At 41.7% G+C, this 27,574-nt stretch overlaps 1 protein-coding gene across 9 annotated transcripts in view; it reads left to right on the forward strand.

Annotated features, from left to right (window-relative positions):
• Window positions 1-27,574, forward strand: part of adck1 (aarF domain containing kinase 1) — a 416,484-nt gene that overhangs the window by 279,909 nt on the left and 109,001 nt on the right. For all 9 annotated transcript variants that reach the window (XM_049596288.1, XM_049596287.1, XM_049596291.1 and 6 more), the window contains one exon: window positions 17,261-17,458. In XM_049596288.1, coding sequence (XP_049452245.1) covers window positions 17,261-17,458 — 198 coding nt within the window. The remainder of the gene's footprint in view (window positions 1-17,260; window positions 17,459-27,574) is intronic.

The raw sequence follows: 27,574 nt of genomic DNA on the forward strand, positions 1-27,574 counted from the left end.
AGAGGCCTGACTCTAAACAATTTGTCATGGCCTGGTGTTCCCTTCTGTCTGTCATTATGAACATCCTCCTCAGGATCACTGAGGTGGATGTTCCAAAATATGGATCTGAACCTGTCTCGTGTCATCACTTTGGCTGGAAGGTGTACAGACAAAACGTGATTTTGTCTCCAGTAGTCTTGGAGACTTGGCAGCGACGCCAAAGGCATGTACATAAGAAGACCAAAAAACTTGTACAGATCATCTGTCTCTATGTCAGTCCATTTGTACTTTTTCCCTAACTCCTTGTTTTTTGCAGCATTTTTGTTTGTGTTGCTGCAGATTTGCTTGACTGTGTCAGTGGCAAAAAACAACAGAAACAGGTCTTTTGGACTGTGTGGAGAAAGTGTCTCTATCTGGACTCCTGGTGTTCTCCATGGCTGGAACCTGCTTACTGCTGGGGCAGTGTCAGCATCTTCCTCTGTCTTTCAGGGCTCAGAGTGGAGGCGTGGCTCTGGCTCTGCGGCCTGTGTCAGTGGAGACCGTGACCGTGTGGGCGCGCTACGCTGTCCCCTCCTCTGTGTGGACCTCCGGGTGCCACTCGGTGTGCTCGTCGGAGGCTCCTTTTCCTCTCTCTCCTCTTTCAACACAAACGATGGATCATCCCCTTCATCATCAAAGTCCTCACTCTCTGGCTCCGACTCCGGATCCGCGTTTCACTCCGCTACATCCCGCTCAAAGAGGAGATGCAGTGCCTGCTCCACATTCAGGAGTCGCCTCATTGTTTTGACACGCAAAACAAAAAAACGACTGCACGACACACTAAACACACTGCACTATACACCAAACACACTACACTACACACTAACCATACACTCCAAACACGCTAAATATCACCAAATCTCTAACTATTTCTCCGCTCACTATCGCTATCGCTGTTTCTCTCTTGCCGCCGTAACTCCCACAAACCTTCCCCTCTTTCGTAGCAACAAATGCTGCTGTTGCCATACTATTTTTTGATTGGTTGATGTGGCGCATTTTTCCACCAATAGGAAAGGGGGTGTGGTGTTTTTTGTTTTTTTTTTTCCTGCTGTTGTTGCTTTCAGCACTTTTGTCAGGCTGAAAAGCCCGTTTTTACCATTACTTCCTGAACCAAACATGACAAAAATATTCAGGGAAATCATGGTGTTTATGATTTATCATAAGTCTGGTTTTATATGGCCTATCAACACAATTTAAAAAGTGGTACAAAGTTTGAAGTTCGCACTTTCCACACAAATTGAAATGGAGACTCAGTGAGGCTGTGTTTTGCTGCTACGTCGTCTTAAATCGGTCACGTGATTTTGATGCGCCGGCGCGGTTCTGGACCGCAGAGGGTTTATTTGGAGTTTTGATTAATAATTAAATTAATGACAATAACCAAAATTAACAGTAAAGCCTGAAGGATTTCGGAGTTCTTGACGCAGCAGAGGTTGACTATTCATTCACTCTTGTGCAACATTAAACAGACAGCAGATATGATTCCAAAGAATTATATTTATTCACAAAGTAAGCAAAGCAAATCAAAACACACAAATTCTAACTAACTATATACAAGCTTGGTGTGTATGTGTGTGTGTGTGTGTGTGTGTGTGTGTTCGAGAGAGAGAGAGAGAGAGAGAGAGAGAGAGAGAGAGTGAAAGACAAAGGCGGGTGTGGTGATCAAAGAGCCCACAAAACAAAATGGCTGACAACAGAGAACTACAAGATGGCCGAATCAAATCTGGCTTCAGGTCGGGGGAGGTGTTTGTCTGACTGTGTGGTCAGGACAAAGACAAAGGAAAGGAAGCGGGAACTTTGAGATGCCTGTTTGGGTGTATGAAATCACATACAACAAGTTAAACAGTCTTGCTTAGCCTGTAAAGCTGTGAGAAAGCTATGCCCAGTTGTTACGTTACGGATTCTTGAATGGATGGGAAGAAGAGTCGCTTTGGTACATACTTTCAACATATTGTACCGCAGTAACCAGAACTATAACTATAATATTATTACTTTCATTAATGTTGTTGTAAGATACTGTCATTACCTGCATCTCTCTCTCTCTCTCTCTCTCTCTCTCTCTCTCTCTCTCTCTCTCTGTGTCATATGGATTACTGTTAATTTATCATGTTGATCTGTTCTGTACGACATCTATTGCACGCCTGTCCGTCCTGGAAGAGGGATCCCTCCTAAGTTGCTCTTCCTGAGGTTTCTACCGTTTTTTTTTCCCTGTTAAAGGGGTTTTTTTGGGGAGTTTTTCCTTATCCGCTGTGAGGGTCTTAAGGACAGAGGGATGTCGTATGCTGTAAAGCCCTGTGAGGCAAATTGTGATTTGTGATATTGGGCTTTATAAATAAAATTGATTGATTGATTGATTTGGTGGTGTGCTGCTTTGTTAACTGGCAGAGGAAGGTCGGAAAGAGCTGTGGTTCCAGATGCAGTCTTTGGTGTGTCCTTTGTTCCAAAGGTGGAACTCTGAGGAAGCTGGTCGCTCGAGGTCTTTACAGAGTTAGACGCTGGGCGCTAACTCATTTGGTTCTCCTTGTTGCTAGAAAGCTAGTTGCAAACCTTGTGCTTGCAAGTGTAAGTGCTCTGGTTCTGGTTTGCCTGTGTGTTGAATATGGGCAAGTCGTGGTCCAGGAAAAAGAGAGTCTTTGAGCAATTGCCCTCCCTTTGATGGTTCAGGGCAAGGAGCAAGGGTCTGAGCATCTGGGCTGGTCCAGGCCCACCCGGGAAGAGGTGTGGGCGGCTTGGCAGCTCCCAAGTAAGAGAGAGGACTGTCTTAAGGGAGCAGACCTTCTACAGATGCCTGTGACATCACAGAGTCACATGCCACTGTAAAAGTCTTGTCCAATCAAGTTTGGTGACTGTTCTCACTGAGGTGAGAAAGAGCTCTCTTTGTCTGAAGAACAAAGAGCATGCAGAGAAGAGAAGCCTTCACATGTCCAGTTTAGATTTTAACAAATGACAAATCATCTGTGATCCTGTGAATCCCAACACCAAGCACACTTACAAACAAACACAGGCAACTGGGAGACTGCTCGGTCGCACGCTGAGGAGCGCCCAAACACAATCTAAGTACTGGCTTTGTTGGTGGTGGAAAGGTGAAAGGAGGGAAGAGTTTCTGTCAGCTGAAGGTTTAAAAACCTTCTGTCTCACAGTGGGCCAATCTGGTGTCAGCAATCTCCGTCAGCTGGCCCAATCAGCACTCACCACCTGTTTTGCAGCCACCAATCACACTCCAACACATGCACACACTCTGACAACACAAGAACAATACAAAAAAATAATGACCTGACATATCAACATCTATGGCACAGATGGAGCTCATAGAAGAAATAACAACCTGTATAGATTGATAGAAAAAACATGCAATATGGGTATTTATTGAATTTAAAAAAGGCATTTGAAACCATTGATCATACAATATTAATCAATAAACTTGAAAGGCATGGCATCAAAGGAGTTGTGTTGAACTCGGTAAATAGCTATATATGGGACAGTCAACAGTTTGTCCAGATTGTGGAATATAAATATCATATGGTTAGTATCAGAAATATTGAAATTTGATGATAAGAACTCTGGGGACAATTTTACAGCAGCCTCTGGGGGTGGTCACATCAGAATTGCATAAGTTAAAAGATGTGGTTTGATTCAAATAAATTATCATTAAATCTCAACAAAACCAAACTAGTGCTGTTTGGAAATCGAAAAATAAATAAACAAGTACTTATTAAGATAGATAATCTTATTATTGAAAGAGTATTTCAAAACAAATTTGATAATAGACCACAGAATCTGCTGGAAACCACATATAGCATATGTAAGAACAAAGTTGACAAGGAGTGTTGCAGTTTTGGGCAAAGCCAGACACATACTCGATCACAAAGCGTTATATACACTGTATTGTTCTTTGATATTGCTGTACTTAAAATATTGTTTGTGGTATGGGGAAACACCTACAAAACCACTCCGTTAATGTGTTCATGTTTGTCTTACAAATGTAATTATTTAGACATAAGATTAAAACATGTTTGCAAGCGCTGCCTTTTATGAGGATGAATCACAAAATAGGCTAACTCTAGCATATCAGCACTGTAGACTATCCAGGTGCTGCACTGCCCATTTGGTTAAGTTCTGCCTCTTTCGCTCCGTCAACATCACGGTACCAGCTAATTTCAGGTCCACTAGCTAACATTATTTAAAAATTGGAGTCTGTTGACATCAACCAATGACCAGCATCTACAGAGTCCCCACATGCTGTGTTTCTGTTGCATACATTTTGCAGCAGCGGCACAGCAGCGATGGACCTTCAACTCAGATTTAGCCAGAGCAGAACCAAGTGCCCAAGTGACAGGGATCTGATCCTGCACTGCCCACTTAACAGCCCTGAGTCCTTGCTGAATCAGCAAACTCTGTCTTGCTGTGATTTTATGGGGTAGACCCAGCGCTGATTTGCCACCATAAGTGGCTGAATTCAAGTTGGTATGGTGGCTAAGGTCCAAGCTGCCGTCCACACTCCTCCGAGGGAAGTAGGGGTAATGGGGAGTGAGGCTGAGGGCCTGTGGGCCGTGCTAAACAGTAAATACATCAAATTTAGTGCCCCATACCATAATTTCAGTGTCATCCTGTGCTGGGAAAAAAGTAGAGGAAACACTGACATGTAAATTGTGTGTAGTTTTTAGCTGGCTTACAGTCAGCTTTCTTACTAACATGGACAAATTGCTAGCTAGCTAACATAGCAAAATGCTGTCTTGGGTTATTAACATTATCTAATTCATCCAGCTAAAAATCCCACCCATTGGGACAATCAAATCACATTTCCCTAAATCTACTGCCAACTTTCTCTCAGCTGATTAAAATGGTCAGACCAACAGAAAAGCAGTTGAAGTCTGGACAGATGAGGCTACAGCATCTCTACAGAACTGTTTTGAGTGCATAGACATGCATATGTTCAGAGATGTTGCCACCCAAGAGAACTACATCAGTCTGGAGGAATATACATCAGCAGTGACACCATACATTAGCAAATGTGTTGATGATGTGGAGGCCATAAAGAAAATAACAATATTCCCCAGAAAGCCTGGATAAATGGAGTGCTAAAGGCCCTATCCAGAGCAAAAAAGATGCATTTCAGTCAGGAGACAATATAGCATTGCCAGAGAGAAAGTGAAAGCTGGCATCAAGGAAGTAAAGTGTGAGCGTTATGAGAGACTGAAGAGAGATTGCAACACCAACTACACTAAAGTCATATGGCAGGTAATCCAGAATATCACAGGCTACAAAAGCAGGAGCTTTCATGTGAGACCACATCACCAGAGGAACTTGTAAAGCCAAAACGTGATATTTTTGGGTTTACAGTGTCCACTAGTGGCCAATTTGGGCCAAACTTGGCACCAAGCTTCTGAACGACCTCTGGAATAAGTGTGTTAAGTGTCATGTTGATATGATTTAGTCTGACAAAAATATGAAACAATATGTGTATTTTAGCCAGCAAAAATGTTTTGTTGTTAATAATTCACACATTTTTTGACCGGGCAAAATTCTTTTGATAACTTTAGATCAGGTCCATCTCAAGAGTTGAGTTTCATGCAGTTTGGACAAAATCTGTAGGAGGAGTTCAAAAAAGCAGGTTTTGGATGTGTGGCAACTTAGCGGAGGAAATGTGTGGTGGAAGTGGGCGGGGCCTATGTCAGAAAGTCCAGCTGTATTTAGGGAATACGTGGATACAAAGTTTATGATTGTGTGATTTAAAATGTGAAGATTACAGGAAAAAATGCATTTGCATCTGTTATAGCGCCACCTAGTGGAGTATCTGCGCAATTTTTGGTATGGTCAGTCTGAGTCCTATTCTACATGTACTCTATAAGTTTCACAGTTCTCAGTGCAATAGTTCATCTGAAATAAATGTTTGTTGTTTATCTTGTAATAAACCATGCCCACTTTAACCCGTCATGACCACCTTCCATATATGGCCTCAGGAATGGCCCTACATCATACCCACCAAATTTCATGAAAATCAGTGTATCCATTGAGGATATATTAACTTCCCATGTTTATAGCGCCCCCTAGTGGCCAATGTTCACTAACTTCAGTTCACACCCTCACAGTCACATACTAACTCAGGATCTCAGGTTTGGGTTTGATAGCTTTAAATTTGACAAAGATATGGAACAGTTCGCGTTTTCATAGCTAGCTACAAAAAGTTGTTTGTCAATAATTCATACATTTTTTGACCGCACAAAATTCTTTTCATAACTTTAGATCAAGTCCATCTTGTGAGTGTAGGTGCCAAGTTTCATGCAGTTTGGTCAAAATCTCTAGGAGGAGTTCGAAAAAGTAGATTTTGCAGTTTTTGCCATTTTTGGCAGAAAAAAGTTAGGCGGAAGTGGGCGTGGCCATGCCCATTTGATGCAGCTCCATTCAGGGAATCCAAGAATATAAGGCTTTTGAAGGTGTGACATATGCTGTGGGAGTTACATGCCAAAACGCATTGACTTTGATTGTAGTGCCCCCTGCAGGTGCACATATGTACATTTTTGCGTCCGAGGTCCCTGCAGGGGTCTGGACCAACCCTCCAAATTGCACCACCCTCCCTCGCACGGTGTAGCCTGCAGCATTCGTTTCATTTATGGAAAAGTATTAGTAATAAAAATCTGAACAATTACAATAGGGTTCCCAGCACTGCTGGTCCTGGGAAACGCGTCTGCTTGCATACGCATTCCCCAAGTCCCGCAGGCTTGGACCCCTAATAATACATTTTATTTAAAAGGCGCCTTTCAAAACACCCAAGGTCACCGTACAGGGCATAAAATAACATACATAGCAAGAAACATGACTAGGCAAATGATTGGATTTTAAGGATGTTATGCTGCTGGACTGTTGAATGTGTGGAGGTAGGGAGTTCCAGAGCCTGGGAGCAGTGCAGCTGAAAGCCCTGGCACCCATGGTGCTGAGGCGCGAGGTGGGGATGGTCAGGAGACCAGCTTTGAATTTTGGCCAGGGTGCTTTTGGAACCATTGAGAAGGGCCTCGGTTTTGCTTCCGTTGAGCTTCAGGAAGTTCCTTGTCATCCAACTCCTGATATCTTCAAGGCAAACGTTGATAGTGAGAATGTGTTAGCCAGCCAGCTAGTTGATGTCATCATGATTTTAAATGCTCCCACCTACCTCAAGACGGCCACCATCATCCGTGTACCCAAAAATTCTACAGTATCTAATCTAAACAACTCTGACTCTAACCCCCATTTTGATAAAGTATCTTGAAAAACCCAGTATGGACCCTCACCATATTGCAAACAGAGCCAACAGATTTACAGAGGATGCCATCACCACTGCCCCTCCCTAAGCCCATCATGAATATAACAATATCTACAGTACATCAGAATGCTGTTTGTCAATCACAGCTCAGCATTCAATCTTCCCTATAAAACTGGCAAATTTAGCACTCTGGGCTTGAGTAATACACTCTGCAACTGGATATTGTACTTCCTAACAAACAGATTGTAATCGGTAGATTGGCAGTCACACCTTCACTCTAGTGTTGAACATCAAAGCCCACAAGGGCTGTGTGCTCAGCCCCCCTGTGTTCATGCTCTTCTCCTATGACTATAATCCCTGACACCACCATCATCAGACGGATTACAATCAATGACAGTTCATATCGGGAGAAAAATCAACAGTCTTGTAGAGTGGGCAACATGAGCAAAACCAAAGAGCTGATTGTTGATTTTAGAAATAAAGAAGGTGACGACATACACCAATGTCTACATTAATGAAGCCGAAGTGGAGCAACTAAACACTTTTAGGTTCCTGGGAATCAGCATTCCAAATAACTTGTGATGGTCATCTCACATCTCCACCCTGGTTAAGAAAGCTCACAAAGGGCTGTATTTCCAAGAAAACTTAGAAAGCAAAATTGCTTTTGGTTTTGTGGGTTTTTCTGTGTGGCATTAAGGGACTACAACTTGCATTTCATTGTGCAACCTTGTATTGTAGAATGACAGTAAATGATGAACCGTGAACCTTGAGACAAATTCACACAGTAGTTCTAGACAGACTGTGTGTCTGTTTCGATTTTCTTCAGGTGCTCCAATTTCCAGCCACAGTCCAATGATAAGCATGTTAAGTTAAATGAACACTCTGAAGAAGCAAGCACAATGTGTATTTTAGATGACGTAGCTCCCCTTGTGACCCGCCCTATCCATCCCATTAATTCCTCCGCCTGATTGAATGAGAACATTTGTGAGCTCAGACGCAAACGTTGCAGAGCAGAGAGGCAATGGAAAGTTTCCAACCTCAAAGTCCACCGGCTTTATGTCAAAGAGCTAAAAATAGAATTCAATGCATTAGTTAAAAGTGCTAGGGCTGCATACTTCGCCAATCTCATCACCTCCAGCAAGCATAATCCCAGAGTGTTATTTAACACCATTAACACAATTGTCAGCCCCCTCTTCCATCTGTTCCTGTGTTTTCCAACAATGATTGTAACACCACCTTTCTTTTGTTTTTTTGTGAACAAGGCAAGCATCTCCCCATCAGCCGTGCCCCCTGTCACCTGCCCCCTCCCAGCAACCCTGCCATCCCTGAGCAGTTTTTCACCTGTCTCTTTGGTAGATCTGCTTGATGTAGTTAGCTCCATGAAGTCCTCCTCAAGCCCCTTGGATATCATCCCAACCTCCATGCTCAAAGAAGTCATCAGTTCTGTTGCCCCCAGCTTAGTCACCGTCATAAACGAATCTCTGGTCAGCGGTGTCGTTCCATCTTATTTTAAGCAGCAACTCAAAATGCCCAACCTGGACCCCTCCTCACCACAAAACTACAGACCCATCTCCAAGCTCCCATTTGTCTCCAAGCTGTTAGAGAAAGTGGTGGCCAATCAACTCTCCACCTATCTGACAGCAAACCACATCGGAGACAAATTCCAGTCCGGGTTCCGTAAAAACCACTCCACCAAAACTGCCTCCTAAGAGTAGCTAATGACATCGTGATGTCCTCGGACTCAGGCAAATGCTGTGTACTAGTCCTACTAGATTTAAGTGCAGTGTTCGACACTGTAGATCACATCTACCTCAGCGATAGATGTTTTTCTGTGGCCGTCAGCCCTTACAAGTCTGACTCCACCCCCCTTCACTGTGGTGTTCCTCAAGGCTCCATTTTGGCCCTTCTCCTGTTCGCCCTGTACATGCTCCCCCTCAGTCACATCACAGTAAGTTCCCAGGCATCTCCCATCACTGTTATGCAGATGACATTCAGCTCCATTTCTCATTCAAACCAGAAAACATGCAGAGTCTCAGCACTCTCCTTGAGTGCCTGGTGGCCATTGAGAGCTAGATGGCCAACAACCTCCTGCAATTAAATGCTGCGAAGACCGAGGTCCTAGTCATTGCCTCTGACAGTGTCACAGCCAGGGTACAAGAACATCTGGGGCCCCTCAAAAACAAGTCTCTGTGTCACAATTGTTTTTACCATCTGAGACACATTGCTAAACTCTGCTCCATTGTGTCTCACTCAGAACTAGAAATGTCAATCCATGCCTTTATAGCATCCAGGCTCGACTACTGCAATTCATTGTTCACGTCTCAATCAGTCATCCATCGACCGCCTTCAACTTGTACAGAATGCAGCTGTCAGATTACTTACTAGGTCAAAAAAGTCTTGCCATATTACACCCATACTCACCTCCCTGCACTGGCTACCCGTCCTGTTCAGAATCCAATACAAGGTGCTGCTGCTCACTTTCAAAACCATTCACGGCCAAGCCCCCACTTACATCTGTGAGCTCATTCACCACCACACCCCCAGCCGGTCATTGAGATCATCTGACCAGGGCCTACTGTCAGTGCCTCGGACCAAAGACAAAGGGGACCGGTCCTTTGGGGCAGTGGCCCCTAGGCTTTGGAATGTGCACCCCCTGGGTCTGAGATCTGCCCTGTCTGTCAATAGTTTCAAAGGACAGTTAAAGACTCACCTGTACAGACTAGCTTTTGAGTGTTAGGCCGTATCCACTGTTTTATCTGCCGCTTTCTGTTGTTCTCTCAGCTTGTCTACCTTATTTCCTCTGGCTTTGCAGTGTCATGTGATCATGTTTTATTTTTATTTCTTATTTATTTATGTATTTTATTACATGCTTCTACATGCACTGACCTTGCATTGCCATATGCCTTGTGTATGTTTTCTTGAATGTTTCAGTTGCATGTTTATCGTGACTGATTGAGCTGTGGTTTTGTTGTTTGTAATGTTAAGCACTCTGTGTAAGCGTACTATGAAGGGTGCTATATAAATAAAAGTTTACTTACTTACTTAATGTTAACACACCAAGACATAAAATGTTTGTGAAAAATGGTGGTGGGTCTGCCCTGTAGACTTCCACCTCAGGAAGAATTTTCTGTACATCTCACGAGGGTTAGGGACATGGAATCTGAGTGGGCCATGTTAAAAACCTCTATGTGGAGGCTGCTGCTAAGGCTGTAGGGCTAAGGAAGGAGACTTTTCAGGCTTGGTTTATTTAAGTAAAGCAACGTAAATAAACATAATGCAGGAATGGGGTGTGTTAGTCAGTGTGATCAGTAGTGTATATGTGGATGTGTGGAGCATGCGAGATGTGGTGTTGTGGAGATAACCTGAAAGAAATAGAGAGGCCAAAGAAAAGTACGGGCGCTGGCAAAGATTCGAGAGAGAGAGAGAGGGAGCGCGGTGTCAGCCAGCACTGTTTATATCTGTCCCAACCATACAAGGAAAATTTTGGATCAAGTGAGACAGCCCAGCACGCTCGGAGTCAGGCAAACGAGCAAGCAGCCTGTCCAAGCTATGCAAAGACTCCCAATCCCTCATGTGACCACACAGCACACTTCCATCAGGCCCAGGCACCCCATCCTCATGCGTAACAGCCACTGAACTGGCAAACAGAGCCAGACTTCTTCATCTTACTCTGAGACAACTGCAATTTATCGCGTGTCATATCACCAGCTACAAACAAGCGATGCCGAAACCAGTTGACAAAATCAATCTTTTTCAATCAAGTTTTTCAGCGGTTCATCCTCCACCCAGTTACCTTTTAACTTTCAGGACAAGGGGACGAAATTTAGCTGGCACAACCAACTGAACAACAGCATCCCCCACACAGTCACCACCCACAGCAGCCCATTTCCGAAATAACAGTCCGTCCTACAAAAAGTAGCCACCGGCTGCACTGTTTATCTCCGCAGCCTGCAGAACACTGACAGTGCGCAGACAGTGGAAAATCAAACAGATTAACTCCGGCTCAGCCTTACTTATTGCACGTGTAACCACACAGGCTGGCAGCGCATCAGGCACCTCACTGGAGCTCACATCAGAAACATCATCAACCCACAGGGGGTAACAACAGGTGAGGGTGGGATGTCAGCCCAAACTTTCTTACCAGCCAGACCATTGCCCAAAATAAAATGAACCCCCTCAATAGGCAACGCTGGCCGCACCCCCACAGCTACCTCACCCTGCACCAGCTCACAATCAAGCACCACTTTATGCAAAGGAACGGGTTAAACAGTCATCACGATCCCGCGACTGAGGACAAAGTCACCGCTGTCAGTCTCGGTGGATAAAGGCAGCACTGACTCGACCATAAAGGAGTCAAAGGACTTTAACATCGCTACCCACCAGTGACACAAACCCACTCCTAATGAAAGGAGCATATGCCTCCAAAACATCTGGATCATAGACAGGAGAAATCACATCAAAAACCAGCTCAGAAACACCGCCAGTAACCACAGGTGCAACAGCCGCTGCAGGCTTAACATTAGTTTCCTCCTCTATGTTTAGACTGTAACACCAGACAATCGGCCTTCCAATGGCCCTTCTCATGACAGCAATGACAATTTTCACTGCTGTCAAAACTGCTTCGTGAGTTAGGCACAAATTGAAATGAACCGGGCTTCCCAGAACACCTCTGGTCAGCCGCCGCAGCACCGCGACTGCTCCCACTCCAGCCAACATCATCGCAGCTGGTTGTGCGATCTCTGAAACCGCCCTTATGGAGCAGCACATACTCATCTGCTGACACAGCCGCATCAGCAGCAGAAGTAACCTTCTGTTCGTAAACAATTCAACCAGGCAACATGTTTTTAAACTGCTCCAAAATAATCAACTCACACAAATCATCAAAAGTGGTAACCTCAAATGTAGCCAACCAACGTTTAAAATGTGCAGTTTGATCACGGCCAAATTCAACATATTTTTGGCCACTTCTCTTTTCCCAAGATCGGAAACGCTGGTGATATGCCTCAGGTACGAGCTCATAAGCCTTATGCACTGCAGATTTTATTTTGGCATAACTAGCGCTGTCAGCCGCATTCAACGGTGAATACGCCCCCTGCGCAGATTATTTATATCAAAGGGACGCACCTGTCCCACAGCCCCATTATCACACTTATCCAGAGACTGACAATAACCCAGCTCCAGCTTCACTTTTTCTGTTTGCTGGCGGATCACCTCCAGCTCAAGTTGTTTTTTAGCTTCCATCTCAAACTTAATTTTATCATGTTCCATATGTAGCAAGAGCAGTTCCTTTTGCTGTTCAAAAGTCAGCCCCTGCACCTGGACAGGCATGGAAACAGCAGAAGGTGCCAAAGGCACAGGACAGATCTAAAAATTCCCAGCTCCACGAGCTTTACTTTCAAAGCCACTTTAATCTCCCCTTTAAGTTTCCTATCCCCCACGTCCACCGAAAAATGATCAACCAGTTCAATTAACTGCTCCTTTGTACATCTCTCCAATGCCTCCTCTAACGGAGCAGCAAGAACACATCGAATTCAGCCATTTCCACTTACTTCTAGGACCAGACAAAAAAAACAAGGCAACTTTACGCCCGGACAGGCTCAGGAAGACAGTGAAGTATCCCCATGCACACAAAGAGGATCCTGGTTTGGAGATTCCCCATTATCTAATAATCAACCCGTCTAACTAAGCTCCCCCTAGTCTTCATGCAGCGAGCAGCGGTGGGTATTTACGCACTAGAGACCGCTGGCTCGGGGGAGCGACTAGCAAGCTAGCAACCCTCTCGAAGCCACGGCCATGCTCCCAAGACAAAAGCTTCAGCTGCTATGTCGCCACAACACTACCACCCCCACACAACGCACCCAAAGGGGAACGCTGCTAAGCCTACAAGGGGAACCCCACACCATCATTTAACCCCCCACACACTGAGGAACTACCCCTGCCACCTGGCCACCTGGCCACCTGACACCGTCATAAACAAAGAGACTGGCCCTAGCATACAAAATCTCCCTCGCCAAGCCCGAGGTAAGTACACACAAACTCCTGTGTCAACGCAAAAATACACAAAAAGCCTCCACATCAAACACCATACTCATCCGATCAGTCAGCCAAACGCAGTGTGAACTCTCCTCCAAGTTGTATAAACGCTCGTAACCGAGCAACACATTGCTCTGGTTGATGCTAAGACGCTTGGTAGACTTTTCTCCCAAATAAATCCAACTAGCTGCCTCTTAGATCCAATCCCCACATCACTTTTTAAAACATTTTTAAGATCCTTTGAAAGTGAGCTTTTAAACATTGTGAATTGCTCTCTTCAGACAGACATCTTTCCTGCGGCCTTCAAAATGGCAGTTGAGAAGCCCCTCCTGAAGAAGAGCAATTTGGATCCTGATATTTTTAATAACTACAGACCAGTATCCAACCTGCCATTCTTTAGCAAAATTTTAGAGAAGCTTGTTTTTATTCAGTTGAATGACTTCTTAACCCTGTAAGACCCAGATATAGAAAAAAATGAGCAATTTTTTTTTGACCTCTCAGATATTGTTTTAGGAGGCCTCTGATGTAGAAGTCAAAGAATTTTCAAATTTTTTACATTTTAGTAAGTTTTTAGGGAAATGTAAATTTGCAACGTTGGGCATAGTTGGGAGCAGAACTTCTGTGTTTGTACTCACTTTGTCTGAACGGATATACAGAACATTTAAGTATTCATTTGCAGGGTTGATTGCTTACTTAGCCCCGTAACAGTATATATCATGAGTAATAATCACACAACAATCATAGTTTTATGAATAAGCATTTATAAATAAAAAATATTGGAAAAAAATATATTTACAAAACTTTCCTCTGTCACTTTCAATGTGGTTTACTACATTCAAACAATACTGTCTGGCTGGCCTATTATGCTCTCTACTTATCATACTAAAAGGAACACATGCATCCCCCCAGAGCACTTACAGGTTCACATTCAAGACCATTCGCACCTGTCCCTGAACAATGCAACAGGTATTGGATTGTTAAATTCATGGGCTAAAGAGATACCGTTGGTCCACTGATCCCAATTAAGGTGATAAAAACCTTTGGATGATGGCAAATACATTCAGTTTCTTCTTTTCATTTTCAAGACCATATCACATTACATACAATAACAGAAGGATGGCACACGGCGTGGCCAAAGTACAACCAATGTTACTCAAACAGAGAACATTCTTTAGACAAAACACCCAGTTAACAGATGACTTTAGATGGACGGTTCAAATAATACTTTGGCTAATACCTTTCTCTGGAAGTCATTAAGCTTCATTCTGACATTCAAACTGAATATGAAACTCATGTCCCACACCATCATCATCATCGTCATCATCATCACAGAGGTTACAGATCCTCTGGTTTCTGTCCAGCCTGTCACATCTTCACTGACTTCAGGACTTCTGGTGTTATTTACTCTAAAGTTATAAACAGCCTTTTTTGTTTTCATGCCACAGATCCTTCTCCAGTTTAAACTCTTGTTTAAATATATATTATATATCACATAATGTCACACTGCTGAGCTCACTTTACCACTTTTGTATTAGCCTCTGTTCATAAGTTAGTTTGAACCAGCTGATGTTGTTACACTTTGGTGTAGCGATGGGCAAAGCAGTTCTTTAGATGTTACTGAATCACTAAAGGAACACATGCATCCCCCCAGAGCACTTACAGGTTCACATTCAAGACCATTCGCACCTGTCCCTGAACAATGGAACAGGCATCCCCCCAACAAATCCAGAACATTCAGAACCTGTTTTTCTGTCCCCTAATGCTACAAACTGCTGCTTGGGCAACACTGAGAAAAATAGCTCAGGATCATTTAGAAGTTAAAAAACAAACGAGAAACTACAAAGATACAGGGAGTTTCAAATACTGCTATAGATGTTGGAGTTTCAAATACCCCATACAATTTATTCATGTGTTTAATGATGGTCTAAGCTAAACTAAGTAAAAATTTAACAGAAAAGCACATTTAGAGCTTAGTTACAATGAATCATCTAATACTTTAAATTTCTACTATATTTTTTTTTCCAATTTGTGACCATGTGAGAAGTGCAGTGACCTTATGTAATGTGTAAGGAGGAGCACAGGCTATTTTGACTACCACACTGACCCACTGTTATAGAATTACAACATAGACATAACAAGCTATAAATCAAATTTGATGAATGTTTTTCAAAATAACTAAATATGTACATGTTCTAGACATTGTAATAAACACAAAAAAAAAATATTTAAGGAATTTTACTTACTTTAATCCTGACAAATCCAGTCATGCAAAAAAGGAGATGAGCTCAACGGGAAGTTTGCAGGTAGAGTGAGTTCATGGCCAGATGACCAGACCTATAAACACTTCTTCTATCCAATAGCATTGTGAGGACAAACAATAGGACCCATTAACTATGTAAATGTGGTCTTGAGAAAAAAAAATGCAGGCCTTTTTTTAGAATTGTTAAAAGTGATGTTGTAAATTTGCAACAGTGGGTTTTACAGGGTTAACTAAAAACAACATTTTTGAGAAATATCAATCTGGTTTTAGGACGAACCACAGTACAGAGACAGCCTGGATAAAGATTGTAAATGATCTCAGGTGCAGTTTGGAGTCACATAAGATTTAAGTCCTGGTGCTACTGGATCTAAGTGCAGCCTTTGATACAGTAGAACATCCTATTCTTTTAAACAGACTTAGACACCTGGTTGGCCTCTCTGGCACTGCTTTCAAATGGTTCAACTCCTATCTCATAGATAGAAAGTTTATGGTAAATATCGATACATGCTCCTCAGGGGTCCATGACATAAAATGTGGTGTGCCCCAAGGCTCAATCTTAGACCCCATTCTTTTTAATTTATATATGCTCCCACTTGGGAATGTCATCAGGAGACATGACATCAATTTTCATAGTTATGCCGATGATACACAGCTATACATCGCCATGTCTTCTGATGACACAGGGCCAATTGATGCCCTTTTTAATTGTCTAACTATCTTAGATATCAAATCCTGGATGGCAGAGAACTTTTTACAACTCAACCAGTACAAAACTGAAGTTTTAGTAATCGGTTCTGAGGCTAAGAGAGAGAAACATTTGTCATTGAATCCATCCGACCAAGTAAGAAACCTGGGCGTTATGGAACAGCCTGCCAGAGAATCTGAGGGCCACAGAGAATGTTAAAATTTTAAAAAACAGGCTCAAGACCCACCTTTTTAATTTGGCTTTCAACTAATGTCTCTTTTATCTTCCTAATTTTACTAATGTAGTATTACTTTTAGTCTATTAGATAACTTAGATACTATTTATTATTGTATTTACTTTTAGCATGCTCTACTTTTATCTACTGTATATGTTTTAATTTATTTAATAACTAATTTATTTTACGTTACATCTTAATATTTTATGTCATTTATTATAGTTTAGTTCTTAACTCCAGTGTTTCCTCAGTGGGAGCCGTCTTCACCAGGGGGGCGGTCACTGGTTCAGGCTGCTGTGGCACTGGCTTGGGGTCTGCTCTCCGCTGGTGGGGTGGAGGGTCCAGACCTCTTCCCTTGCCTGGGCTGGGATGCGGGTTCCTGTTGGCGGTCGAGTTGCCGAGGGGTTTCCTCTCTGGTTCTTCCGTGCTCAGCCTTATTTTTTTTCTTTGTTATTATTGATTTATTTATTTATTTATTCTTTCTATTTTTCTTCTTTTCTTTTAAATCACATCAGGATGGGGGGTGAGGGAGGTGAGGGGGTCTGCTGGGGATGGGGGGGCTCTGCTTTTAACATGTAAAGCACTTTGTGCTACATTTTATTGTATGAAAAGCGCTTTATAAATAAAGATTGATTGATTGATTGAATGTGTTTTTGTGAAAAACACTTAATGTTAACATAACATATAACAATACAGCAGTTTGCAAATAATTAAATGTACCATTTACAATATACCATAAATTATTAATGTCGATGAAATTCTAATAAAAGACATCTATAATTCCCTCTGCTTCAGGTCCTGCAGCCAGAATTTCGGTTGGACTACTGTCGGCTGTGGCAGGCTCTGATTAATGGTGACATGTCCGGGGTAAAGCGTTACAGCCTCAGACTGGGTGCTGGAGATCTGTACCCATTGTTCGCCTGCGTGCTCACTGCTCGCTCCTGGACTGCCATCAATGCTGGCATCAGCTCTGTGCCTGTCACACATTCTGAGGTATGAGCTCACACACGTATGTACATAATATTTATTCTAATGATAAACTTTATTATGTTACAAAGTGTTTCACGGAGGTTCATAAAGAGAGTCAGGTAGTATTTTTAACACCCAAATCAAAATAAAAAAAAAACATTAAAACAGCAAAACATTAAAAACATTAACAGGACAAAGAGACATTTAAAGCTTACAAATATGAATGCTCACCCCACTGTATAAAGTCTTGAATGGGTTAAAGAACATATGAACAAGGCTTTCTTGTCAGGCTGGATGTGTAGTAAAAGTAGCAATCAGCCCAATCAATATAGTTACAGTAGTTGGAAGAAAACAGACTTGTAAAATGGAGACTAGTATGTGTGTGAGCTGGAAGCTGTTAGCTGCTGCTGCTCCTGCTGCCAGCTGCAAGCTACAGCTGCTGCTGCTGCTGCTGCTACAACATTCATTTTTTAAATTGTTTAGTTCCAGCTACAGGTGAAATTGTATCAAACACTACAGACTCTTTCTGTATCCCTATCTGTACAGCTTCGCTGAATTTGGTTGCCATGCCCTTAGCAGAACTCACAACCTTTGGATCTCAAGGTGCACAGAAGTGGCAAGATTGAACTAATGGGCTACTCTGATATACTATTATGTAAAAACAAAAGTTGGCTGTTTTTTAAATGCATAAAACATTGTCTAATATATAATTGTAACTATTGACATTGTGCTTCATTGAATTTTACCATCTGCTGTAATCACTACACTAAGTAATGGTCTGGGCCCCGTTTCCCAGTTTCGATGTACCTTAGCGCTCTAAGATAGACCTTAGCTAAGGAACTTCTTTTCCTATGAGTGTTTCCCAAAGAGAGTAAGAGGAGCTGCTAAGGTGCATCGTAAGTTGGAGCTGTCCTTCACCACAGTGCTTAAACTGTCTTAATTGATGCTGCATGCATCGATTGATCTCATATAAAGGTAAATAAATGACGTAATATAAAAAGTATTGCCATAATAATTTTACCTCCATCAAATATTATATCTTAAATAAGGCTATGCCTTTTACAGAACATCTGCTCATCTATTTGAAGCCTAGTCCACACATACACAGGTATTTTAAAAGCAGCACTTTAAAACTAAGTTTCAGTCCAGACGAGCATTTTGGCACTGTTTCAGGAAAAATACCCATCCTAACATGCCTGAAGCATATCACATTAAAAAATGTGCATCCCGTTATAAACAAAGAGACTAATGATGAAGCAGAGAAACGTGATTGCTGCTCACCGATAATGCATTTGTTAATGAAACATTTATAACAGCATACATGTTAATCTCTCTTTTTCCATCATTGCACTTCAATGCCAGTTTGTGTCTTACATATAAGTTTTCCAACATCAGTTCTGTCAATGTACAGACTGCAAATCTGTTGTTGTCACACAATAGGCACCTGTAGCACCAGCATATCCACGTTTCATTGCTGTGTGTGTCTGTGTGTGTGTGTGTGTGTGTGTGTGTGTGTGTGTGTGTGTGCGCGTGTGTGCGCGTATTTGTGTGTGTGTATGCCACCTCCAAGTTGCATTTGGTAGTTCTGGAAATGTGCGGGGACACAAGTGCAAGCAGATTCAGGATCTCCTCACGTGCCAGCCGGTATTTGGACAGGATGGCACTGTTTGAGAGGACATCAAGTGGACTGAAGTTTGTCCTCATAAAATGATTAACATGAACCAAATGGCTACACGGACAGCGACGCCTTTGGTTCAGTTGATTGAGCGCAACGATACGCTGTAATGCAGCCATAATCTCGTCTACAATGAAGCAAGCAGAGGCAACGTGCTTGATCGCCCATATAGCTCAGTATTCAGTATATAGTGGTAGGGTACAGCCTGTAGCTTCATCAGAAAAAAACATATCCTCAGTTAGTTAGCTCCATTAAATATATGAATCAATGAATATATAAATAAACCTATATATTCATAATATTCAATATTCATTATTGTTTTTCATGAAGTTAATTTTAAACTAATGATGTAATTTGCACAAGGAGTCTAGATGTGAATTATACTGCAACTGTCCACTGAAAGAGCATAATTTTGGCCTAATAAAGCTAAAACTGTGACAGGATGAACGGAGTGCATCACTAAAGGACAGCTTACAAGTGGTTCAGACCGCCCTTCTTAAGATTTACCTTTCAGATGATATATCTTAACTAAGGAGACTCTGGGAAACAGCCCGTAAGCTTAAGGGAGATCTTAAGATAGAACTTACGATGCACATAGCGCTATGAAGCCTCTGGGAAACAGGGCCCTGATTGTTAGGAGAGAGAGAGGTCCAGTCCAGCAGAAATAGAGGCAGATCAAATAATGACCTGACAAAAAATGAACAGGTGAACATTTGAACATAATTCCTATAGACTGCCAACATGACTTTTAGTACTCTGAAAAATTATATAAAATCACTTATACATGTTAGAATAGGATGTCGCCAGCTCTCACAGTAATAATAATAATGTGCAAACAGTACAGAAGTAGATAAATACTAAATTATGATGAAATATTATATAGTAAATAACTAGAATGTGCACTTCCTGAAGAAAATACTGTGTGGAATCTGTAAGCTGTTAGCTGCTGCTGCTCCCACCTGTGGCTGCTACTGCAGCTACTGCTGTAAGTTGCTGCTCGAGTTCAATTTTTTAAAAAATCTTTTAGGGCCATTTACAGCTGGTAGAAAAGATATCCGCACACTTACATCTATGCAGCGTTTCACTTTATTGTTGAGCTTTTGGTCTATTAGACTTTTATCAGAGCGTACATGAGGCAACAACGGACAGGCAGGTAATAGAAACCAATCTAAGTCTTATCATCAGCAGTATGTAACACACCTGTGCACAACCCTGATGGTAGAAGCTCCACCTCCTGGGAGCTGTATTTTTTAAGTACTGAATGGCAAACTATGAGGCATACAAATGGAAGCCAGACTTGTCTTGTCCAGGGTTCCTACACATTTGGAATTTCAAAATTCCATATTTTTTCACACCCTGATTTCAAGACTTTTTTTTTCTTTTTTCAGAGAATATGCGACATCTGAGTAAATATATCAGTGTATCATATTTCACGTCATATTTAATTATTTCTAATAGGCGATTGTAAACAAGTACCATAATGGCATGCAAATAAAAACTCAGGTAAGTTCAATGTCTGGGCTGAGGCAAAAAGGTTGGGACTCTGGGTGCAAGCGATACAGTAACGAGACATCTGTATTTTTTCCTTTCATGTGGCTCAGAATCGCCTTCTCCCCCATGTTGGTGCTGTCAAACAATTTCACACAAAGCTTGCATCTAGCTCTGTGTGTGAATTGGGAATCCTTGGCCAACCAGTATTTATATTTGGTATTGTCAAGCCATCCATCCAAAAACTTGCATCTACCCATTGTGAACCACGTGAAACTCGTCTTCTTGTCGAAGGTGCAGTGTTGGAGTGAAACTTGATACCTGGGGGGCTGGAGGAGGGTCATGGGGCAGCGGACTGGACAAACCACTTGTCAATCAGGTAAAAGGGGCGGTATGTTTTCTGAGACGTTTGCTCTCACACAAACTGTGCTTGGCCCGGCATAAAACATGATCCGGATTGATTAAATTATTTTTGGAAATACCTAATTTTATATTTTAGAAAACAGTATTTTAGAACAGTGGTAATAGTCTGGAAACATGAATATTTTTCCATACTTTATTTTTCATTTTCCATACTTTTTAATACCTGGAAATTGATCAAATTTATTTCCATACTTTTCCATACTTTCCATACTTGCGTAGGAACCCTACTTGTCATACAATACCAAAATACAAAAAAAGGGCACAAAAATAGCCACAACTCATTTACAGTTTATCTCATAACACAAATTCTAGTAAATAGCTTCAGATTTCTTAAGTCATGTTGGAAAGTAGGCCTACCAAAGTATTTTGAGCCCAACCACAGGAGGCATCATAAATATCACAAATGTGTACTTCAAAACCAGTAACCTGTAAGCTGGAAGGAGCTGCAGAAACAAAACCTAGCACTATACCTGGAAATTACGTCCTAATGCTTCAAATATTTTTTCCCCAATCGGGCTGACGGTGGTGCTATAACTGACTGCCAAAAAAGTGAAAACTTTAACAGGCCTTGCCCCTCACACCATGAGTCGGTGCAAAGCAGCCTCATTCTGCATTAGAAAAGCACACAGTTAAAACAACCAAAGAGCTAATAGAACAGTGACCAAGTATCTGGGAGAATAAAACACTGAATTTATTTTTTTAATGTTAAAAAACCCCCAACATAGTTCAAAAAGAGAATTATATAAAAAGGATCCTGACAACATCAGGAGAACTCATCTCTGATGCAATATTCAATGGGAAATAATCTTTCAAAATGTATCCAAATTGCCTGTGATGTACAAACACATTCTGCAATTATTGTGTTCACTATTTGGGTTAATTGTAAAGGTTGTCAGTTGTTCTGTACTTTTAAAACTATGCATCGAATATCTTTTGAAATATCCATAATCTGTCCCTTAGTCAGGGGTCCTGAGTTTACTCAGTGATAGAAAAGGGATGTCTTCAGGAAAAACACTGGGAACCACTGACTTAAAGCAACTGAGCTACTTCCTTGCAGCTATATTTGGGTTGTTTGTCAGTAATCTACTCTTGTGTACATTTCCTGTGAGGTGGATTGAGCTACAGACATGAAACTTTGTTCATTAACTGGAAATAATATGCAAATGCTTGCCAAGAAATATGACCCCATCGGCCACATGGTGGTGCTGTTATTAACACCCAAAAAAGCAAATTTGGAAAGACCACACCCCTCACAAAAGTCCAGTTGACTCACAATTTGACACAAATATCCAGCTCAGTGTGATCTACAAACAAATCCTACTAGATCACAGCCATGATGGATTTTGTTTGCTAATTTACATATAGCGTTAAAAGTAAAATTGCTTTTTTGGATTTTGATTTTAACAATACCAATAGTTGCTACAAGGCCTTTTAGGACTGAATCTACTTTTTACGTCTGGAGACGTGAGAGTCTCTCGAGACGCGCCTGGGTTGACTACTTGGCTGAGATTAAGCTGATCCCGTGTGAATCGGTGGTGGGAACCACTTGCGACCGCATGCCTTTGCTGACGTCCACCTCAGCAGGATTCGAACCCAGGACCTTGCGCATGGAAGATGACACAGATACAGATACAGACAACTTTATTAATCCCACCAGGGGCAATTGGTTTGAACAGCTTGCATACATTATACAGACACAGTACACACAATAGGATACAGTAGATTATAAAGATTTAAGAGACGAATAGCAGAGGGAGTAAAAGATTTCAAAAACGGTTAGTCTTACAGACAGGTGAGACAGAGCGGCGACCTGAGGGCAACTTAGAAAATTCATCTGCAAGCACATGACCAGGAGAAGACAAAATGCTGTTTGCCTTCCTCAAAGTTTGTTGGTTACAGAAGCTGGACAAGTCCCTAAGTTTCACTCCTGTGATCTTGGAACATGTTTTGATAATGCTGTACAAGCTGTTTTTTTTTCAATCAGCGTAAGGCTGGGGAACCAGCGGATAAAGGAGAAACACAGGAGACTCTCGCTAAAAAGACTGATAAAAATGACAAAGTATAGCAGGACTGACAGAAAAGAGTTCAGTTTGCGGAGAAGGTGAATTCTCTGTTGCCCTCGCTTCACAATGTCTGCAGTGTTCACATCAAATTGCAGCTTCTCATCAAAAAAGGTGTCTAAATATTTATATGAAGGCACCCTTTCCACAGTTTTACCATGGATGGTGCTATCTGCAAAATCAATTATAAGCTCCTTAGTTTTGGACACATTCAAGTCTAAGTAGTTTTTGTCACACCATGAAACAAAATCAACAAGAGCCTCCCCATGTCCTGATTCAGATCTTTGAAGAAGAGACAGAAGCGCAGTGTCATCAGAGAATTTGACTAGATAGCTGCCTTCCTTGGCACTCCTGCATTCATCTGTATATAAAATAAAGAGTAAAGGGGAGAGGACGCACCGTTGTGGTGAACTGGTGGACAGAGCTAAGGAGTCTGAGACACAACCATTTACAGAGACCCTCTGCTTTCTGTTAGTTAAAAAGTCTGACAACCATAAGACAACCTGGTGGGGCAGATTAAAATCATTCATCAGCCTCCTAAGTAAAAGATGCGGCTGCATCAAGTTAAAAGCCAAGGAAAAGTCAGCAAATAAGAGCCGGGCGTGGGCTTGAGGTTTTTCCCAAGTGTCTATAGAGGCAGTTAAGAATAAAAAGCTTGGCGTCCTCTACGCTTTTCCCTGCCTGATAGGCAAACTGAAGTGGGTCGATTCCCCCCTCTATATATGAAAGAATTATACTCTTCATAATTTTCTCAAAGACCTTCATATACAGTGATGTGAGTGTTACTGGTCTAAAATCACTGAGTTGTTTGTTTTGAGTTTTTTGGAACAGGTATTATAATGGAGGATTTCCATAAGTCAGGGACTTGACTGCAGTTGAGTAACATCTGAAAGATGTGGTGGAGGACACTGCTAAGTTGGTCAGCACAATACTTTAATGTGCGTCCACAAATTCCATCTGGGCCAGAGGCCTTTCTTACATTCACCTTCTTCAGAAGGTTATTTACACACTCCTGACTAATGACCACATTGCAGTCAGTGTCAGAGGAGATACCCTGTTTAAGAAGGGAAAGATTGTCTGAGAGGTCATGGTTTTCAAACCGCAAGTAAAAGAGGTTAAAAGCGTTTGGCAGATCTTCATTGCTTCCCTCTATTCTAATTGGTGTTCTGTTGTTTTCATCTTGGATGTTAGTGGCTGAGGACATGGATTTAATGCCTCTCCAGGCTGCCCGCAGATCACCATTGCTATACTTGTGTTCTACCTTGTCCTTAAAAGCTCTTTTGGCTTTCCGAATTTCATTATTTACCTCTTTGTCGATGTCTTTCCTTTCCTGGTTGTTCCCTGTATAAAAGATTTTTTTCTTCTTATTTATGACATTTTTCAAGTCTTTAGTGACCCACGGTTTGTTGTTGGGATAGACAGTGATGTTCTTCTGGGGGATATTAATGTCAGCACAGAAGGATATGTAGGAGGAGACAGTCTGTGTCAGTTCATTCAGGTCAGAACACAAATCATAAAAAACATCCCAAGCTGTACATTCAAAACAGGCTTTGAAATTGTCAATACTATCCTCTGACCAGCATTTCACTGTCTCTATGGTCCGCTCTCATCGTTTACAGACTGGCCTGTAGGTCGGTAGAAGAAGGACACTACTATGATAGGGAGCTCCCAAGGAAGGCATGTGGATGGACCTGTAGGCATTGGCTACTGAACCATAGCACAGATCAATAGTGGAGTTCCTCATAGTTGTTACACAGGTGACATACTGTTCATATGTTCTCAGTGTTTTGTCAATTCGACAATGATTAAAATCCCATAAAATAAATTTAGGAGCATCAGGAGAGAGCGCGTTCAGCTTGTTGCTCATGTCTTCAATCAGCTGACAGGCTGCCGTGACGTCAGCTCTTGGATGAATGTACACAAGAGAAAAGAACAGTCCATTAGTAGTATATGTAAGTATATGTATATGAAGGATGCCTGAAAAACAAGGCTGCCATCAATCAAAATGTCTTTGCAAAGAGTGTGGCTTACACAAAATTGTCCAAAACTCAATCAATCAATCAATCAATCAATCAATCAATCAATCAATTTTATTTATAAAGCCCAATATCACAAATCACAATTTGCCTCACAGTGCTTTACAGCATACGACATCCCTCTGTCCTTTGGACCCTCACAGCGGATAAGGAAAAACTCCCCCCCCCCAAAAAAAACCTTTAATAGGGGAAAAAAACGGTAGAAACCATTGGTTCACTCATCAATATCTTGGTAGAATTGTTTAGTTACCTGGGGAATAGACCTACCAAAGCATTTTGAGCTCAACCCATAGGGGGTGCCACAAATGTTATTCAAAACCCAGTGGACAGAATTTTCACCAAATGTGGTGGACTTGGTCTGGGGGCAAGTTTTAACCAAGATTAGAAGTGTTATAATGACTGGTGTATATGGTCTTGACCTATTCAGCTATATATGTACTTCATTATGCCTTTGTTCAATTTACTGTGTGCTGGAATGAGCTACAGACATGAAACTTGGCGCCGTAACTTGAAATGTTGTCTCAGTGCTTCACATCAAATTTGATTGTTATCAGTCTGATGGAAGCCAGCTGGAAAAATGAACACTTAAAGAGGCTACGCCCCTGTACAACTGAATGTGCAAAAAAGCCTCTTGGACAATTGAGACCACCATGATGGATTTGCTGCAAATTGCATAATAATATTATATAATAACTTTTTCAAAATCTTTACTCTTTCAATACCAAACTTGGTTTACCACCTTGTGGGACTTAGATACACAGTCCTACTATAAATGGGCAAGATTAGTCAAAAAACATGGCCACTATGAATCAAAAAGTTTTTGCAAAGTACAGGACTTGCCATAACTCAAGTTGTCTTGGACCAATCCTTATTAAAGTTATTGGAGACATCTTGCACTATGTCTCAACATACCCACCATGTTTTGTTCACATATGACAAATGGGGAACAGGAGGATGAACTTTGAGTGTGCAATTATTGACATGCTGCAAACATTGTGATGATGAAACAAGTCTGTGATTGGTCAAGGGCTGCCACCGAGAAGTTTTTTTTTTTTTTTTTGCTAGTTAGTGTGCTATGCAGTGAATTTCTGGGGGCATTTTGGTCTCCAGATTTTGCTGTAAAGTGAGCGTTCTTAGCTTTCACTCTATTCCTCGGTACAAGGAGCTGCAGACACGCAGGAAGCTGCACAGAGGAAGAGAGGCTTTGCACCGTAAGGCTCAGAGATAACATTATTTGTCTCTAAAACTGGTGAATTTACAACTCACAGATAATGATAATATGACCCAGTCTCTGGCTTTTGTTTGATATGTAGTGTTGGCAAAAAATGTTCTTGCACATTTGCAATCCATTGTTTTCGCCATTAGCTAGTTGACTATATTACGTGACTGCTACTGTCACACTGAATGTCCTGCAGAGCCTGTTCAAGCTTTATCAAACTTTACTTTATTAAAAAATGAACATTTGTATTAAATGACCAAATCTGATTCAACTGGCATAATTCTAAGTCACTCAGAGCCCAAATTTGGTCTCATTCCTGAAGTACTAAAGTGACTTTGCACACTTTCTCGAAGCTCAAAACTTGCTTGCTGTTGTTGTTGTTGTTAAATTTTGGGCAATTCCGCTGCTTCCTCCTGTCGGCCAAGAAAGGTCTCAGACCCGGGATTGCTGCTTGCTATATTGATAAATTGTTATCATACCAAGCCTTTTAGAAGGTAGCTACAGAGAAATAAAAATTCCTAGTGTCTCTGCAAAAAATTCATTCAATGTGTAGATGTGAGGAAAGAAGACTGACTGTTCTCCCTCCCTTTGTCTCCCACTTACGCATGCACGCACGCACGCACGCACGCATGCACGCACAAACACACACACACACACACACACACACACACACACACACCATTAGGCAGACTCCCCTCTAGTGCCCTCCACTTGAACACACTTGTTGATTGTGTAGCACTCTGGATTTAAGGCATTTTGAGACATGTCTTGTGCCACAGCCACTCATCTGCTTTGCTTTGTCTCTGTTATCCCTTCTGACACCTCCTCACTTTGTTCTTTGTTGTCCCCTCTCTCTTTTTCGTTCCTCTTTATCCACTCTGTTATGTATGGATCTTTTTAAAGTCCTGCTTTTAACAACTGATGATGCATTCCATTAGTGTTAATGCAACCACATGCACTAAGCAAATGTTGAATGCTTTTAGAGCTGTGGCTTTTCACTGCTTTTTTTTTTCCACATGCAGGGATAGTTATCTTTTTTAATGAATGTTTCTCTACTAAGCATTGAAAACAAAGTAATTACACAAAAATATAACCAGGTGGTGTTTTGACAAGTCAAGCATATTGTGTCATATGTTTTCTGATCTGCCCAATCTTGATACTTCCTCCATGTTTATCTGTTGCTTTGATATAGTATTAAGCATAATGTACATTCCCATTTATTAAACAGTAGTTTAACAT

This window comes from Epinephelus fuscoguttatus, linkage group LG14 (genome assembly GCF_011397635.1).
Source record: "Epinephelus fuscoguttatus linkage group LG14, E.fuscoguttatus.final_Chr_v1".
In the NCBI taxonomy this organism is placed as follows: domain Eukaryota; kingdom Metazoa; phylum Chordata; class Actinopteri; order Perciformes; family Serranidae; genus Epinephelus; species Epinephelus fuscoguttatus.